General features: G+C 37.1%; 3 protein-coding genes across 4 annotated transcripts in view; 2 read left to right on the top strand and 1 right to left on the bottom strand.

The window, feature by feature from the left end:
- cabp7b (calcium binding protein 7b) overlaps window positions 1-12,159 on the top strand; it is a 26,270-nt gene extending 14,111 nt beyond the window's left edge. The window contains exons 2-5 of the mRNA XM_017410412.3: window positions 6,087-6,230; window positions 6,311-6,423; window positions 7,817-7,964; window positions 8,056-12,159. Coding sequence (XP_017265901.1) covers window positions 6,087-6,230; window positions 6,311-6,423; window positions 7,817-7,964; window positions 8,056-8,183 — 533 coding nt within the window. The 3' untranslated portion in view covers window positions 8,184-12,159. The remainder of the gene's footprint in view (window positions 1-6,086; window positions 6,231-6,310; window positions 6,424-7,816; window positions 7,965-8,055) is intronic.
- Window positions 12,160-14,343: 2,184 nt separating this feature from the next.
- zmat5 (zinc finger, matrin-type 5) lies at window positions 14,344-17,952 on the bottom strand. Of its 2 annotated transcripts, none has more exons than XM_017410489.3 (6): window positions 17,838-17,952; window positions 16,759-16,926; window positions 15,648-15,707; window positions 15,470-15,550; window positions 15,162-15,270; window positions 14,344-15,054 (listed from the first exon to the last, which is right to left on the bottom strand). In XM_017410489.3, exons 2-6 carry the CDS (start codon window positions 16,883-16,885, stop codon window positions 14,907-14,909), a joined length of 525 nt encoding a protein of 174 aa, XP_017265978.1. In that variant the 5' UTR covers window positions 16,886-16,926; window positions 17,838-17,952; the 3' UTR covers window positions 14,344-14,906. The 2 variants fall into 2 exon arrangements, with proteins under 2 accessions (XP_017265978.1, XP_017265979.1); XM_017410490.3 differs by having other exon boundaries at window positions 17,714-17,850.
- LOC108232587 (cytochrome b-c1 complex subunit 9) lies at window positions 17,897-18,579 on the top strand. The gene is made up of 2 exons (XM_017410491.3): window positions 17,897-18,077; window positions 18,252-18,579. Exons 1-2 carry the CDS (start codon window positions 17,910-17,912, stop codon window positions 18,300-18,302), a joined length of 219 nt encoding a protein of 72 aa, XP_017265980.1. The 5' UTR covers window positions 17,897-17,909; the 3' UTR covers window positions 18,303-18,579.
- The last annotated feature ends 36 nt before the right edge of the window (window positions 18,580-18,615 follow it).

Here is an 18,615-nt window from a genome sequence, read left to right as displayed (position 1 = left end):
GAGTTCAAGGTCACAAGGTCAAAGGTCAAGGTCATAGGAGCCCATGTGCTATAACTCGGCAACCGTGCACCGTAGGAAGGTCAAACTTCACAGCTAGAACCCCCATGGGTCAGGGATCAGCCCTAGGGATTTCAAGGTCAAAGGTCAAATGTCAAGGTCACATGAGAAAGAAGGCTTTAATTCTGCAACTGTATACAGTAGGAAGGTCAAACTTCACAGATGGACCTCCCATGGGTCAATGAACAGCCTTTTGGAGTTCAAGGTCACAAGGTCAAAGGTCAAGGTCATAGGAGCCCATGTGCTATAACTCGGCAACCGTGTACCATAGGAAGGTCAAACTTCACACCTAGAACCCCTATGGGTCAGGGATCAGCCCTAGAGATTCCAAGGTCATAGGTCAAGGTCACATGATAAAGAAGGCTTTATGACTGCAACCGTGTACAGTAAGAAGGCCAAACCTCACAGCTGGAAACTTCATGGGTCAGGGATCAGCTCTACGGGCTTTAAGGTGACATTTTTTTAAGCTAATTTCAGCTTTTTTCTTTTTGTTGTTTCTGCTTCTTTCAGCTAATTTTGGCTTTGTTTTTCTCATTTTCAGCTACTTTCAACTAACTTCAGCTTTTTCAACTAATTTCTGCTTCTTTCAGCTTTTGTTTTTCTATCTTATGCAAATCTTCTTCAAATTAGCTACTGTTTCACTTTTTGCGTTTTCATTAAACTTCAGCTGTTCAGCATATCTTCAGCCGCTTTCAGCAAAATCCTTCAGCAAAAAAAGCATTCACACTGCATTTTCGCAGGAAATGCAACTTCTCTAGTTTTTATGTATTATTCTTATTGACTTTGCCTTTGTTGTATGGCAGCTTTGTCCCCTCTTCTAAGGCAAATCTCTCCAATCGGAGACAAATAAATTATCTTATCTTATCTTATCTTATCTTATCTTATCTTATCTTATCTTATCTTATCTTAGCTTAGCTTAGCTTAGCTTAGCTTAGTTTAGGTTAGCTTAGCTTAGCTACTACTGAGTCAAAGCGTTGCTCACTATCTGTAAAATTAGCTAAGTTATACCGATTTTTGTGTTGAATAATGTCTGTTAGCTATGGTGGTCATCTTCAGTTGGGTTGACTCAATGTCAGTTGCAGACATGCATCTACTTTCTGAGAGTTTCATTAAGATTCATCTGCTGGAACGTGAGATATCATGCTAACAAACAGGGCTGACACCAACAGTTTTAGGTGAAAATAATGTGTTTGAGTACTTTCTGGTGGTTTAAATAAAACCTGTCAGGTGGTTGATGAGATATTTTGCTAATCCTACAGACAAACAAACATATATGTGCTCACAGACATGAGCAAAAACATTAAATGTCAGACTGAACAGGCAAATAAACATCAATGACAAAGAAACAGAAAACACTGGCAGAAATCTAGAAAAGCTGCTGAAAAACTGGAATCTATAGAAGCTCAATGCAGGAAAAGCAAACCAAATTATCAAAATATCCACAAAACCCCAAAACTGTGTCAGTGTGCCTGTATTTAACATCATCCTGTGCCCCCACCCCCTCCTTTTTGGATGCTGAGAGATTTACCAGGTGCTGCAAGTAAAAAGAACAGCTCAAAATTACTCAGGAAGATTGGTGGTCCTGGGATAATGAGAGGGTTTGGTTTTCCCTACTCCAATCTGAAAAGCAATAAAATGAAGCTTCCTTTTGAATAGGACCCATATGGGACATTTAAACAAGACACCAAGGTGTCATCTTCCTCTATAAAATTAGCCTCCTCCTCTTCATCTGGCTTGCAAACCTGGGATTTCCCTAATAATTCAGTTCCAGGAGTTTCAGTGGTTCTTCTCCCCCCCCGGCCAGCAGGACTGATACTCTGCCAGCAAGGAACAGTTGGCATCTTGGCACCAGCTTCCATTGCTCACTAGTCTGATGTATTTTTGTTTTTTTAGCTGCACCAACAACCAGTTTAAATCAGTGTGAGGTGGTCAGAAAGGTCAGTGTGATCTGTGAAGCTTCGTGTTCTGAGTTTAGTTTTCCTAAAGGGTCAACAGACCTTAAAGCTCCCAGGAATAGAAAACAACGTTTTAGTGTTTGACAGAAATCAGCTGACAATTGCATCAAATAATGTATATGGATTGACTAGACAACTACTGTATTTACTGGCTCAAATTGTTTTAGGAAGAAGTAAAAGGTGTTATTTTTCAGAAAAAGCAATAAGTCAGTCACATAAGATGGAAATGAACAACTTTGCTGTAATTTCTTTTTAGTCTATGTACTGTTTGGTTGAATTTTACTCTAATTTGAAAGTATGTTTGTGAGTATTTACTGCGTGCAGTTTTCTTCTCGTTTCATTCCACCACCTACAACACTGGCTGCCAACGCTCTACAAGTTGATGTCTCGTTTTTCAGTGTTTCCAAAACGAATTAAAGACCTGACATTGTTTGAAGGAATACAAATCGCCCACCGCCCATCTCAAATGTGGTTGACTCTAAAAGTTAATGAGTTGTAGAGGCACATCTGTCCACTGGTTTGTGAGATATTTTGTTTTGTGGACTTCTCCCGGTTTGAGTTTCTGTAGATCCCTATTCTTCAGGAGGTTTTCAGTTTATTTATCAGTAAGTTTTATGTTCTTGTTTAATTCGTGCTAGTGTTTTCTACTTCTTTGCTGTTGATATTTAGATGTTCGTGTTCATGTTCTCAGCCACGTTCCCCTTAACTCCCCTTATTGCGCACTTCCACACACCTGTGTGCCGTTTGTAATCAGCTCACCTGTCTTTACTCACTAATCAACCCTCCCACCATATATAACCTCCTTTTTTTTCTTCTTTATTTGTCCCCATAGTTGCTCAGTGAATTTGTCACTGGTTAATAAACCCATGACCATTGCGTTTGCTTTTTTTATATTCAACTCTGATGGTATCTTTAATGTAATTTAGGTTTACGGTGAACACAAATAGTTCAACAGCCCCAAATGGTTTATATGTTATTCAAGAAACTAATCATTTGGCATATAATAAGAAATTTCTTTTTTTTTTCGCTCTCCCTGGTGTAGAAGGAAAGGTTTTTGTCCTTCAGACTTTAATTTTCTGCAGCTCTGGGGAAACTACTGATAGAACTTTCTTTAAATTCAGGAATCACACACAACACAAATGACCACAACCTTGACTTTAGATACCGGAGCCACACAGCACTACACGGCACAAGGTTACTTCAATTCTCTGACCAAGGATATTGTTTTGTTATTTTCCTGTTCTATAGGTTTTAGTTTATTTCTCTTTTTTATTATTTGTGTATCTAGATGTGAACATTTTAGTTGTGTGCTTGTTTTTGTGCAGACATTTGCAGTATGCATTGTTCTTGTTTAAGCTTCACAAAGGTGCATTTACATTTAATATCGCCCACTGATGAAGGCAAAAAGGCAATGTTTTGGTCCAAATGTATGCAAAGATGTTCATTTGTCTGTCTGTTAGCAAAATATCTCATTAACCACTAGGCGTATTTTAATAAAACCTTTTAGAAAGTAATCATAGAATGTACATTTACAATTGATTAACTTTTGGAGTCAGCTTAGTATGAAATGGCTGACATAGCTAAGCAACCTTATCAAGCATTAAATTGTGTATAACTCAGTCAGTTTTACAGATATTAGTCTAAACATTGGTGCGGTAGTAGCTGAGACTGATTCCCAACTTTCCTACGATTTGTTTTTAAAAGCTTACAGTCAATTCTAAAGATACTGAAATCATAATCCCATCATTTCTTCATATAAGATGATTTTAGTTCCAAGCTCTGGCATGAAAGGCAGCGGAAAATATGCATTCCTTCAAGGAATATGAGGCTTTTATTTTACTAAGTGTTACATATTGTTGAATCGGTATTTTTAAAAAAGCATTTAATGTATTTTGTTGCATCTGTCTGAAACTACATTATCCAATCTTTTTGTATATTTGCTTAAAGATGCGACTTCTCTACATTTAAGTTAAGCTAACCAACTTAAAGTGGGATAATGCCAACAAGAAAGGGAACGGAGTAAGATGTTTCTGTATATAAAAAAGGTTAAATCAAAGGTAAACTTTTTTTTTTTTAATATTCTCCCTCACAAGTAAAAGCATCAGTAGTCCAGCCGCTGCTTAGCTGGCTCAGTGAATTCATTATTTGTCCTCAGCACCAGAGGTCGCGACACTGAATCTAGGATGGTGCCGACGGAAGATAAGAAAAACTCTAGCAGAGGCGCAGGCTGTAATTTAGACAAATATGTTGTACCTGAGATGTCAAAGAATGGTAAAGACCGTGTCGCCTGACCACAAGTACCTCAATTTACTCTCCTCTTGTAAGCTTTTTTTATCATATGATTTCAGACTTCTACCGGTTAAACTAAAATCTACAATCTATCAAAGATAAACCACTGTAATTCATGTGCACAAGACAAATAGCCTGCTCTTGTCCACTCGTGTGCAAATTGTGTTTGCAAAATTTGAGTGTGTGTGCAAATGAGCTCTTAACTTAAACACAACTTAACCAATAATGAATGTTTAATAAGCAATAGCCAAGCAGATAATATGATTAAAAATGAGATGACTGATTGTTTTGGTTTATGTTGACATTTCATCAGTGTCTGAAGTCCACATATTTATTGCCCACAGCCGAAAACGAAACACTGATGATGTTTTTGCCTGTGTTTGAACGTGCGTGTCTGTTAGCAAAATATCTCATGAACCACTGAATGGATTTTAATTCCCTTCAAGGACAGTGAGTCCTTTTAATTGTTTTTTGATCATTCTAGTTGTTTCAGATCTGTTCTGACCACTTTTTCTTCCTCCAACTTGTCAGCTCTTTGCTCATTTTCATGACTAATTCCTGTATGGTTGTATCGATGATACAGTTTAAATTACTTCAATTTCTTGCTTTATCAAATGACCACTTAACCATCCCTGAATCGGCTTGTTTGTTTGAGGGTTTTGCATCAAAAAGAACGGCTGAGGTTTGGGCGTTTTTGATGTGCAACTCTGCTCCTTTTCTCCCCTGCTTCAAACAGAATACTTTAATGCGGTGCGAGGACAGGAGCCAAATGAAAATCTTTACGGCTTATTTACCAAATCTGCACTTAATTACAAACACATAAACCTGCTCGCTGCCTTCTGTTAGAAGAAATCATGCAACAGTCATGGTAACAAGTACTGGTGCAGTTGTTTTATGAATGCAGACAAAAGAAAAATACTTAAAAAATACGTATTTTGGGGATATATTTAACTGATAGCTTCATATGGCACACAGCTGGTTGATTTATGAACTTATTTTTTGTGTCGGAATACGCCCTGATGGAAAGCAGCATCCGTGCTCTTTGATCAAATGATTCTAAAAAAAAAACAGGTTGCGTTTGGCTTGTGTATCTGGCGGGCAGACAACTGATTTAATGTGTTAGTCAAACTATCAAAGTTTTATCACATTAAGTGTTGTTCTTTTGCATTTTCAAGCTGTTTTTTAAATCCATCAATTTATGCATGAGGAAGATTTTAAAAAAAAAATCTATTATACATTTATCATCCTGCACTTCATTGGAATAGAATTGCAAGGTAATAAAAACAAGATTGGTGATTTATTTTTGTCCTTTTTAAACAAGCCCAATTTTATTCATTCACAATATAACTTTCTCTTCCCTGTTTTGATCCTTTGTCCTATTATCCCACTCTGAAGATTTAAAATTCCCTAAAAAATGTTCGATAATTGATGAGAAGGAACAGTTAGTTCACGTGTTGGAAACTACGCCTCAGCAGCAGTTTTGTTATTTTTTTGTGTGATTTTCAACAATTCATGGTGTATGTTGGATTTACTCATAATAAAGCACCATTTTACTTTGTTCAAAAGGAATGGAGCTTATAGTAAAAGCTGTTAACTGCCCTCTCACTCTTGAGACATTTTATATTCTGCTTCACCTCCTTTTTTATTTTCGAAATGGCTCTAAGAAAAGGGGACGATATGTTTCAAGCTGTGGTCAAATCGATCTGTTTGAATTCTTCACAGACAGTTTAAGTGATAACGCTTTCTTTAAACACACTTGTTCCGTACCACCTTCTTTTTCCACAGAGATCCGTGAGGCTTTCAAGGTATTTGACAGAGATGGGAATGGCTTTATCTCAAAGCAGGAGTTGGGAATGGCCATGCGTTCGCTGGGCTACATGCCGAACGAGGTGGAGCTGGAGGTTATCATCCAAAGACTCGACATGGACGGTACGTGTCACACTCTCTGCTTCATGCTGTCCAACACACGAGCTCCATGCTGACATGTCTGGTTCTCCTTGTTCCATCAGGTGACGGCCAGGTTGGCTTTGAAGAATTTGTCACCTTGCTCGGTCCGAAACTCTCTGCTGCTGGAATGCCTGATAAATTCCACGGAGCGGACTTTGACTCGGTGTTTTGGAAGGTAGCTGCTGTCATCATTCATGATATAAGTAACAATAATTCAATATTATTGTCAGTTTGACTACGTTTTTAAATAACCTTGTCAAACTACACCACTGCACAACAATAAATTTTAATGAAGTGATAATTCATATAACAACTGATATCTTACCTGTAGCAGGTGGTTTATTAAACAACCTCAGTTTGGACTGGATTGATGAGATAACAGCTAGTCAGAGCATGTTTAAGATCAAAGAGTATTCTGCCATCTAAAAACACCTTCAGTCTAAAAAAATTCACAGCAAGTTAATTCAAATGCTAATTTATAAACTTTTACGTTCGCATCAGTTTGGGATATAATAATTATATATATTGAATTGTGTGGTTATTTACAAGTGCAAATAGTAGCAGCAAGCTAGCAGTGTAACCTGGGCATAGGCGTTTGGGGAGTGCTTTGTGCAAGTGTGAATTTTTATGACTCTAAACATCCATAATAACAACTGTGAAATGAACATTATCAGTGCATGTTGTTTTATCTGATTATGGACATAATAAATGTGTAATTTATAATGATAATCACATTTTTGTAGGTTTTAAGCTGTTGTAAACTTTTGCACATAGATATACAACAACAGCACTGGTTGTACAAAACTCAATAATATCAAAATGATATTGGAATTTAAACATGTTCAGCACTAATAAAATCTGTTTTTATTTGTTTTGGGGTTTTTTCATTAATGCTTTTATGCAATTGGACATGCATTTCCTCTGGTTCTGCAGCACCTTTCACACCCCTGCTTCCCGCAACTTTCTGCCTTTCAGCAGAATGTTTTCATGTGACACTGACAGCAATCTAAAGGTTCATAATACAGTGTTCTCATAACGTCCTGTAAGGTTTTTAAGACTGGAGCCATGTTAAGACAACAGTAATTCACTTTAGTCTTGGCACCACTTGGACTAGCCATGAGCTCATCAATCTGGTCAGAATTAACTCAGTTTTTTTGTCCTGTCCTGACTGAGATTATTCAATGAGCTTTCTCCAATAAGTAAAAAATTATCTGTTAATACCCTTTCCACATAACTCCACTACAAAAGATCTTATAGAATAAATCGTCAAATTAATAACATAGATGCCTGGTCTGATTGAAAAATTATTATTGTTTTTTTTTTTATTTAAGAACAGCACGCAGCCTTAAATCCAAGTGGCAGATTTATTGTTAGAAACCAAATTTTATGTGTCTTTTGGAGGTTTATGATGGTGAATTAAAAAAGAAAGCACAAAAACATGATCATATATATGTGTGTGTGTGTATATAGTGATCTCAATTTGTATTCTAGGCTGATAATCAAGGATGGTGGAGTGGAGCTGAAAGAGAAATTTGTTTCTCTTCTAATTAATTCTTGGTGTTTTCCAGTGTGACATGCAGAAACTGACCGTGGACGAGTTGAAGAGGCTGCTGTACGACACTTTCCGTGACCATCTCACTATGAAGGACATCGAGCACATCATCATGACTGAAGAGAACCATCTGAACAGTCCAGAATCTCACGTGGATATCGACAGTATGTTTTAGTTAAAAGCCTTTAATGTTCCCAGACATGTTTAAGCTTTGTTAGGACTAACTGACGTTTTCATCTGTAAATCTCTCCACAGCGAGCCCAACGCAGCAGGAAAAGCACACGTGTGTGCGTAAAAGCCTGATTTGTGCCTTCGCTATTGCATTTATCATCAGCGTCATGCTCATTGCAGCAAATCAAATGCTCCGCAGAGGGATGAAGTAAACAAATTGCACCAGCAAGACAAAGAAGATCTATGGATGGGAAAACAAAAACAAAGCAAACGTTAACCAAAATGTGGTCTCATTTCTTGGTTTTCTTCACACTTGACACACATGATGATGCAATCAGAGCTTCTTTTCCACACAAAAGGATGAAATGATGTCATATTGTGATTTTGTGTGAGACCACATATCATACGATGACAGAAAGAATAATAGAAAGGTACATCAAGGGCTGATTAGTATCAGAAACATGATTTTTAAAAAAGGCAACTAGGAAGCAGAATGTAATTTTTAAATTTTAGGATTTCAGAGTGTAGTATGGGCTCTATGGATATTTGTTCTGTTTAAAAACATTCCTTTCTATTTGAAATGCACCAAAAAATGAAAAATAAAAGAAGAACCAATGACAGTAATAAAGCAAAACAAAGGTGAGATGAGTAATTTTCAATTTAAACCCATTAGCTGATCAAATAAGAACACGTTTTGACACATTTTGTATTTTGTCTCCTACATATCTGATTGTCATAGAGGCTTATTTTCACAGAAATACAGATTTCAACAAAGCAGCCTTCTTTATTTCCAAACACAAGATAAGAAATAATTATCTCTGATTATTACTTTCTGTTGGCCAGTCCAAAGCTGAAGTACCCCAGCATAAAACATTTCACCTGTAATGTTGTCATTAAATTCACATTTTTTGTCATTGTTAATAACTTGTCAGGACATCTATCTACGCTGCATAACTGTGGTTGTAAAGTCACTTTAGTATACTCAGAACAGGTCCACAGTTTACTATGTGAACAGTATGAGATGCAACTTTCAAATAATTATAAAGAGGAACAAAAACATTGCATTCCATACTTTATATTTTTATTATTCTCTAACAGACACCAGCTGAGGTTAATCTGAACTCAAGATCCAAAATTTGGAACCGCTTTACAATAAAACTACCCTTATAAAGAATGAATGCGTCGTTATTAATCTAGTTATTATTTTAGCTTCATAAATCATTAACAAGCTGCTATAGGGCTTTAGATAGAAGGGGCCAACAGTGACCTCTTTCATGCCAAATAGTGTCTAAATTTATCTGCGCTCTTTAATCTCACTGTTTGCTTTCTCTGTCTTTTTCATTGGTTTGGTTTTGGACAGCCTTTGTCAGGGACATTGTAATAAATGAGTATAACCAGTCAAATGACAAGCAAATAAAATTAATTTAATTGTTCAGATCTTTTGAAATGGGGTTTGTGAACAATTAATATCCTGCCTGTTGCAGATAGCTCTTTCAACAATCTCAGTTTGGAGAAACAGAGTTTAATTCGGACCAAATTGACGAGCTAAGGGCTAGTCCGAGAAAGGCTAAGACCGAGGTGGATTTAAACTTCAATCTCAAAAGTTTCATTGCACTTTATATAAATGCTGACCTGTAAACCTTTACACTGCCAACAGTTTTTGATTACAGTTATTCTGACAAAAATATCACAAAAGTGCTCAAGAGATGCTTCAGCAAGATGCTACTAGTTGTGTGGGCAAATAACAACTATATGATTTTATGCAAATAACCATGAAATATGAGCCTGATAGTGGTGTAAAGCTTTATAAAATAGTGTTTGATATAAACCTTTGTTAAACTTGTGAGACTAGAGTTGTTTTAGGTCGGCAGCAATCCCTTTTGGTCTTGACCCTGTTCAATTTAGCCATTAGCTCTTCAGTTTATCCAGAAATAATCAGATTTCCTACAAAGAGCTCATTCAAAAAGCTATCTACAACAGGTAAGATATTCATAACCTTTCCACAAAACCCCACTACAAATGTTCTGAACTAGTGCTTTAAGTAAGCTGAGTAACAAGCAAAATGTTAGATTTTCCAGGTCAAGCTAAAAGTACTTCAGTTGTTCTTGCCAAATACTGAGCCAGCTTTAATGTATGCAAAGTGTCTTAATAGTCTTTTTTAGGTGTTTATTAATAATTTGAATGGGTAGTCTCGTTGTAAAGTGCTTCTTAAGTGTTTTATAATAGGAAGTACAGAGAACTGAGCGAGTGGAACAAACCAGTAAACGCTGGCAGGAAACAGTGGTGAAGTAAGGATGATTTCGAGACTTGCAGGCTCAGGCTGTTATCCCAAATCACATGCAATGTGCTAGTCAGCATGTCAGGATAAAAAAAAAACAATCCATTTCTGAAGATGGCTCAGTTCCCTGAAAATAATCACGCTGGTTTAGAGCTCGCATCGAGAGTTCCTGGCTAAGATTGCTTTCTCAATCAAACAGGTGTGTCGTCAGCTGAAATGTGAATCACTGCGGTGTGAAGAACAAACTGAGCAGAAAACTCTGAATTAGAGAAAAGATCACTAAATGCTTCTAGGAAATATCAGACGACAACATGTGCATGTATGCAAGAGTCCTGATTCAAAGACAATAACTCATCTTCTGACCACCACAGGAGAGATAAACATATTTTGTGCTCATAATGTCTGCAATACACAAAATCCATGCAAAAATGGAGCCGCATATTTCAGATCTGTGCATCTATAACAAAATGAGTCAAAAAGCTGGACACTAAAGGCCGTTTTAGCTGCAGAAGGAGCTAAACTACAAGTTTAGAACAAATAGAATAGTATACTTAGACAAATCTATGTATTACCTGTAATATTTATAGCAGATGAGTATGAAGTAACTCATACGACACACTTGCATGTTCAAGAAATAAATGTGTTAAATGTGAGTGAGATCAACTTTTGAAGTACGTGTTCAAATAATTATGCAATTTGTAAAGTGATTATTGCAAAAAAAAAATTGAAAAAAAAATCTCAGTATTTGACATTTTATTGTAAATGTCATTTTTTTGTGGATGTGCAAACAATATCAGATATTAGATACTTTGCAGTACGCTGTGAACAATACTTTAACATATCATGAGAAAATGTTGGTTTTCCGGCTTTTACATGGACCACCAAAATGACATGTAATTTAAAATTATAACATGTTTATATTTTCTTACTTGGATGAGTGATGCATCAAATATTTGTTATTTTGTTATGGATATCTGCATATTTTTTTGTAAAAACCAACAAAAAATGCAAAAAAAAAAAAAACAACCTAAAAACAAATGAATAAGTCATGCATTTAGTATTTAATTTCCAGGTCGAACGGACACTCAGATACACAGTTTGTGGACTAAGGCTGTGATTAATTTTTAATGAATGTTTTCTTTGACAAATGTTTGTCAAACGTGACAAATTTGACCAAATGATTTCTTTTCCTCCTGAAGTTTATCAGAGCTCTGGCGCAGGAGAGGAACCGTATGGAACGAGGAGAATCACTCTGGCAATAAAACAGACGTTTTAACTCATGTAGCATTTGATGTAATTATATGACATCGCTTTACCTCTTCATGTGAACATATCATGTAAGATATGGAATTTTGTGCGGATGTAAAATATAGTCACTGTGCCAAATCTTGTCTTAAGACACACTGTGTTAGCAAATACTGTCCTCTTACATATGTTAAGGTGTTTTCATTGACTAATGTACAACTTTGTCGTCAGATTGTCTTAAATGTTGTTATAAATTTTATTTGGAATGTGAATCTCTTCTGTTTTGTGCCTTTTGTTGTTTAGCGGATTTAAAAATCGCGACTTTCTGAAGTCCAGAAAGTCTCATGAAGTAAACTTTTCATTAATCAAACTGAACCAAAACTAATTATTAAATTGAGATGATTGATGTGTAATCATCCCTCTCTCCCCCTGGTCTTAAAGGAAGTTCTGAATCTTCCAGATGGTCACTTTTATGCCATCCAAATGTGAGACAATACCAGTGGTTTAAATCAATACAATGATCTGCACTATTTGGTTTTGCTTTTACTTTGCTGTAAAGGTCACTGCATCAGTTAAACACTATTGTAAGTGGTGTCAAGATGCATGTAGTCCAATAAAAACAAATGCAATAAAAAAACACGCTGCTGTCGAGCTCTGTCCTGACAAATAAAGAAATGTGAAAACCTAAAACATGCATCTTTCACTGATAAAATGTATTTGCTTTCAGAATTATAAAGATAAGATACTTTATATGACAATATTTGGAACACAGTACAGAAGCTTTGGGGCAACATATTAAAAATTCAAGGTTAAAAGATAAAATAAGCAGTAACAAAAACCTAAAGATTGCATGTGGCGTTCTAAAACGATGTGAAGAGGCATGAAAAAAAATTCTAATTTGCACATGAAATTCTCAAGCTGTATAAAATAAATAAAAAAATTGCACATATGAGTATACCTCTGTCTGAATATTCACATGATAAAAGGGGGAAGGGTGTTTCTTGTAAATGGAATAAGAGAAACAATAGATACCACTATTAAGTAGAAGGAGGGTGAAAAGAAAAAAATATGTTTATTAATTAATTTAATTTTGTTAATTTATAAAAAAATCCAACATTCAGATAAGACAAAAGATGACTGATGATTGGAATGTTCTTGTAATAAAATGCATCTTCTTGTTTAACATCTATAAGATAGGACTACTTAGCAGCAAGGCCAGACGTTGACCGTTTGAGTTATATAAAATTTTAATTAAAAAAAATAAACTGATGTAAATGTTTCAGTGAAATAACAGTTAAATGGTTCATCTTTTGGTATGGAAATAAGCAAAAACATAAGATTTTCTCTGTAGTTCTAAGAAGATTGCTCTTTTTTTTTAAAACACTCCATTTCTTTTAATATTTGTTGAAAACAAACACTTCAACGTATCTCTGAGCAGCTATCGTGTGTTAAAGCTGAAGGATTAGTGGCAGTTTTAGAGTGGAATCAGGTGGGTTCAGTCAGTGTCATCACAGTCGGGGGTGAGTGGGCGCTCGGTTTTATTTAAAGAACAGAGATGTGTCAAACACAAGTTGTTGTAGGAATGCTGTGGCATGAACAAAGAAGATTTCTGTGGACCTCGACAGATGATTTGCTGCTTCGCGTCAGACTTGAACTAAATGCAAAACACGCTCTTGTAAATTTGAAGCGTGCCACCCCAGCAGCTAAACAGCAACCCAGCTATAAGCACGATGGCAGCCTCACACTTTCTGCAGACTCCGATCACACACCTACTTTAGACTGAAACGTATATACTTTTCAGATGACCACAACTATGAATCAGGTACAAGCAGGGATGGACTCGGCACAAAAGGAGATTCTTCCCACGTTACATTGAATATGAGGACATATCCTGTGAAGCTGATGGAATGATATGACCAAAGAGAAAATGCCTGGACTCAAGATTTTTTTTTTCCTTTTTCAGTCATTTTGCATTACACAGTGACTGAAACAGAAGCAAGCTGTTGCACTTTTCATGCAGCCTGGGACATTTCTGGCAGGGTCACAATGTTTCTGCTGAAATATTCATGCAATGCAAAACTGGCAGCAAGATGAAGACTGGAAACATTTTGTTTGCATGAACCGTTATGAAATTTTGATAACCAAAGACGTTTTAAGAGACAAAATTTGATTTGGCAGCGTGTCTGCTCGGAGAAGCCATTATTAGCTCGTTAATACAGTCCAAGCAGAGCCGCTTCCACAACAGATTTCACTTGTTTTGGAGATTGGAGCTGATCTGAGGCAGATTTAGTTGTTAGCTCATCAGTCCTGTTAGATGAACTTCATATTTCTCCAGAGGACGTTCAAGCAGCTTTTTTAAAGCAAGGTATTGTTCACACTTTTTCCATAGGACACTGCTTTAAAATGACCAAAATATCACTTTAAAACCTCCATTTATTCATTTTATTTACCCATTTTTCCCGTCCAGGGTCGCAAAGAGCTGCTGCTTATCTGGACAGGACCTTTATCGCATTTAGTTTAAAATTACCCAAGTCTGATTCATAGAACCGAGCAACAATTAGAAAAGTTTTGGCTTCTCTTAGTTTAGGATGAGCTTACAAGAGATAAGTGAGCAGGTATGACATGTTGAACTAATTTCTTCAAAAGAAAAATCCATTAAGAAAAAAGTTTTCAACTCATTTAAATCTCCAATCTCCTTCCGGGGTTTGTGTGGATGTTTTATATCTATTCAAATGCACGCAGGGATTTAATAAATCTCATAAAAGAGCTCAAACTTTTGTTTAACACAGATTCCAGAATATCCTCAGCTGAGATTAATAGTATATAAAAAAATGATGATACTGAAAATATGCATGAATAAGCATAATTTTATTACAAATTGAAACGGGAATAAATCCTGAGCAATGAGATGACCGTCTTTACCATTCTGAAAGAGAAAAATGTATTTTCCAGTGGTCGGAATATGAGATCACGAGGTCAGGGAAACCCTCTGTGAGGTGCCACAGGAACAAAATGAAAGGAAGATTTCTTTCCATCTGCGCAGCCATAACCCATTCCTTCAGGGACAATGTGACACTTAACCTTTAAAAAGTCCTAAGAGGAGTCTCACTTCAAGGACACACTGTGGCTGATTGAATTCACCGTTGTCACCCTGACGAGAGGCAGCGTGTAGCGCCTGCACGGTCACTCCTGACTCCTGATTCTTCTTTGAAGCTTTTATCAAAACGTTCATTAAACAAAACTGTTTAATGAGGATGCTAACTGAAACATCTTTTTTTTACAGCAGCTGATAAACAGACAAACCTTCAAATATAAATGTGGGTCCATCTGTTAATAACAACTGTTCCTCCCTCTTTTAAAGCCAAACAAATGATCCTCTTATCAGCGTTCTGAACATGAGAATAAACGTCCCTCAACCCCATTCGCCGCTCACTCTGACCCTCCATCCACCAGGAGGAGGAGGTAAAAGCGAGGGCGGGAGGTCAGGGATGGCGAGGAGCTGTTGAGGTATCTCAGGTTCCGCCTCAGCCTCCTCCGTGTCTTCCTTAGCGGTGAGATCTCTGCGGAGTTGAATAAAAGAACAGCTGAATTCTAAATGAGCAGGAACGATAATTAGGCATGCTGACCGTGTTGGCACGGGCGTTAAAACAAAAATGAACGTGCGTACCCTTTGCTACTGAGGGCAGCTCGCTTCTTCTCCCTTTTCGAGAGCCATTCCTCTACACTTCGCCCAAACACCACTCTGTCCTCGGAGTCCTCTCTATGCCATCTTTCCTCTAAGGAAAAACAGAACAATATTACGTTTTCTCAACGCAGAGCAGTGTGAGACACCTCCAGTCTTGGGAGAACTTGTGACTTCGACGTTGACAGTTTTTACAAGACCTACATGTTTGTAAAACACCTCTGATTACTCTATGTCTCAACTAGAAACATGTTTGACGTGGTAAATAGCGCCATCTTCTGGTTACAGCGTACCTTCCAGCTGTCTCTTTAACTCATATTGCTCCTCTTCAGACATGTGAGAAAACTTGCAGTTTGAACCAAAGCCACAAATTCCTAGAGGACAAAAAAGATAAAATCAAAAAGAAAAGTTAGAAATGTAACATCTTGGATTATAAAAATTAAAATTGATTTTGTACAACAGTTTTCCTACCTTTCTGGAGGAACCTGCAGGGTCTCTTTATTTGCTCGTCCAAGAGAATAGCTTCAGAATCTGTGAAAAGAAAAAGGGGGGGCATGATGGTTCATTACTTCCACTGTAAGTAGAAACATTAGGGAAGCCAATCGCAAGTTTGTAAAAGTGCTTAAAATTTGCTTAAAATCTACAGGGTCAATAAAAAGTATAAATACACACAGATGAATCAAAAAGAGTCCACATCTGCTACATCGGCTCTGAAATCTATTAAAGAGGTAAAATGCTGTCTTCAGTTGAAGACGGGTTATTTTTTTGCCCTCCAAACATTCCTGCAGACCTAGCTCCCCACTTAAAGCTGTTATCATTTCCTCTTCAGGCCCATGTCAGAATTCTTGGTGTCACAGATTAACTCTGTGGTTAAAAAAAAAAACTCTTTTCTGCAACTCAGAAACGTCTCCAAGCTCAGATCCATTCTCTCTAATGACAACATGAATACAGTTATTTCAGCGTTTATCACTTCAAGGTTAAATTACTGTAACTTTTTTCTTTAGCATCAGTCAGTCATTGATTTCCTATCCGCAGCTGGTTCAGAGTTCTGCTGCCAGATGACTGACTGGTACCAGGAAAAGAGCTGGTATCACTCCTGTATTAGCATCTCTCCACTGGCTTCTTGTTAAATACAGAACAGATTTTAAAAATCCTTTGGTAGCTGAATATTTATCTGAACCTATCTGCCCTTAACCAAATTCTAGATGTTTTAGATCTTCTGAAGAACTCTTCCATGTTTTGGATTGGTCAGTAAGGGAGATTTTTGTTGAAGCTTTTAAAACACAGCTTAAGACTCATTACTTTTCTTCGGCTTTAAACTGGAATTAATGGCATTGGCTTTTAAGTAATTTTGCCTTTTTACTTGCTTTTACACTCATCCCTTTTTCTGTTTTTGGCAAATTTACGTTTTTGACTATTCGTGTTTTTGTTTAAATTTTTTTATGATTTTATTGTACAACACTGTGGTCAGTCTTGGTTGTTAAAGCTGATTCGATTTGCTATTTTTACAAAGAAACATTTCATCATTACAAGCAGTGCACCAGGTGGTTTCATTTCATTGACTCTAACGAGCGAGTCTCACCTCTAAATTGGTCAAACCAGGCCTTTTTCGCTCTGTGATGCTGAACACCATTCAGATGTTTCTTCCTGTTATGCATGTTGTCCTGAAAGGATCGATCACAGTAGTCACAGTAATACCTCTTCCCCATGGTGCTGATTCACACAACTGAGGCGTCCCCCTTTAAAACAGCTGAAAGAAAGGAAAAATAATCTTGATTGTAAAACTGTTCTGAGAGCTAAATAAACAGCGTTTGTAAAATACAATGCCGGATGAGCGTTGCTACACACATTTGCAAACAAAACAAACCCCCCTTTCACAACAGGGAGAAAAAGAAACATTTGAAAGCACAAAGCACAAACTATAGCTTCTCTCTCTTCCATCCTCCTGTTTGTTATTCTTAAAACAAAGTCAATTCTCTGCTTTAAAAGATGTCTCAATTCCTAACATCCATCTGGAGAGGAAAAGAGGCTTTGCAGGAGGTGTTTATAATCTTTGCAAAAGCCTTTTATGCTCCTGTGAGGAACATTTGTTATCTGTCATTAACAGTTTAATTCTTATAATGGGAGATTATGTGATAGAGTGCTAGATTTTAACAAAACTATAGTCAAATTGTGTACATGTTAAATTTAAAAAACGCTTGCTTGAAAAGAGGATATGAAAATGTTAAATGTCTGTTGTCTGAACTCATCTCTCCTCATGTCTCCTCAAAAGGACTAAAGGAACATGCAATTAGAAATTTAGCTTTTTTGCATTAGCAAGTAGAAGTTTAGCTTCACCAGGGACACTAAAAGTCTATACGATACTTTTGATATGTAACGTTTTATTGTCCCTATTAGGTGCTGACTTCCTGTTGTACTCATACATCTCAGGAAAAGGCTACAGAAATATTTAAAAGGGATTAGAAAAACGGAAGAAGCTCATGAACTACATACGCAAACCTGAATTTAAACAGAGTTGAGGTAGAAAACACGCTTACACTAATGCCAGCAAACATTTAATGATAGTCCTTGTGTGTACTAAATTAAACGCATACAAAACTGCAGTCCTCTTTTCTGATATCTCCTTTTAAATTCGTTCACAACAACACAAAACAAACTCACTAATTGTTTTCAGTCGGCGAACCTCCGATTCTAGAATTCCACAGCGGATGTTAGGGCTGTCAACTTCCGCTCATGCGCAGTGAACGTTGCACCGACGACATGGCGCTGTCGAAGACCATCTACAATGTTTTCTTCAGGAGGTCGTCCGTTTTTACTGTAACCATCGTGGTTTCAACTTTGGTTTTTGAGCGGGCGTTCGACCAGGGCGGCGACGCGCTTTTTGAGCATTTAAATCGCGGGGTAAGCGTTTTCTCGACACGTTTTATTGAGCTGACCTTGTAAGCAGAGGACGAATCAATCGGCGCTAATGTTAGCTTAGCTTTGCTAGCTCGCTTGCCCGCAAAGTGTCCCGAACGAACTGCTGGTTTCTTTAAATGACTTGCCTAACATGACTTTATTTTCGACCTATTACAGAAGCTATGGAAACACATCAAGCACAACTACAGTGAGAAAACTGAGGAGTAGGACCCTGGGTTATGCAAGGCTGCAGTGCTAATCTTGACATGGATCCGTCTTCTTCCTGGATTCGTCTCCTGGTTTATCAAGCAGCTAACAACATGCACACTGTGCACCGAGTCATACCCAGGCTGGAAGCGGCTTTCAGAGGACCAGTGGAAGATGTCACCAGACCCACGATGTAGATGGAGCAACGCTTCCTGTCTGTCCTTCTTCTTTGTTGATATTTGTAATGCCCTCTCAGATTGTCAATTGTTATATTAAACATGCCTCTATGTCGTACGAATCTTGCTTTATATAATATTTTTTTATATAAATATAT

The sequence above is a fragment of the Kryptolebias marmoratus genome, linkage group LG14 (genome assembly GCF_001649575.2).
Source record: "Kryptolebias marmoratus isolate JLee-2015 linkage group LG14, ASM164957v2, whole genome shotgun sequence".
NCBI classification, from domain to species: Eukaryota; Metazoa; Chordata; class Actinopteri; order Cyprinodontiformes; family Rivulidae; genus Kryptolebias; species Kryptolebias marmoratus.
Note: the sequence above shows the minus strand (reverse complement) of the source record. Positions and strands in the feature narration are given on the sequence as shown.

What these genes read in the sequence shown, in the direction of transcription:
- zmat5 (XM_017410489.3), bottom strand. Translation starts at nt 16,885, where the DNA reads ATGGGGAAGAGGTATTACTGTGACTACTGTGATCGATCCTTTCAGGAC. An exon ending in CTGGTTTGACCAATTTAGAG is followed by an intron (nt 15,708 to 16,758) that starts GTGAGACTCGCT and finishes TTCTTTTCACAG; the next exon opens with ATTCTGAAGCTATTCTCTTG. An exon ending in GCTGCCCTCAGTAGCAAAGG is followed by an intron (nt 15,055 to 15,161) that starts GTACGCACGTTC and finishes TCAACTCCGCAG; the next exon opens with AGATCTCACCGCTAAGGAAG.
- LOC108232587 (XM_017410491.3), top strand. Translation starts at nt 17,910, where the DNA reads ATGCGCAGTGAACGTTGCACCGACGACATGGCGCTGTCGAAGACCATC. An exon ending in TTGAGCATTTAAATCGCGGG is followed by an intron (nt 18,078 to 18,251) that starts GTAAGCGTTTTC and finishes GACCTATTACAG; the next exon opens with AAGCTATGGAAACACATCAA.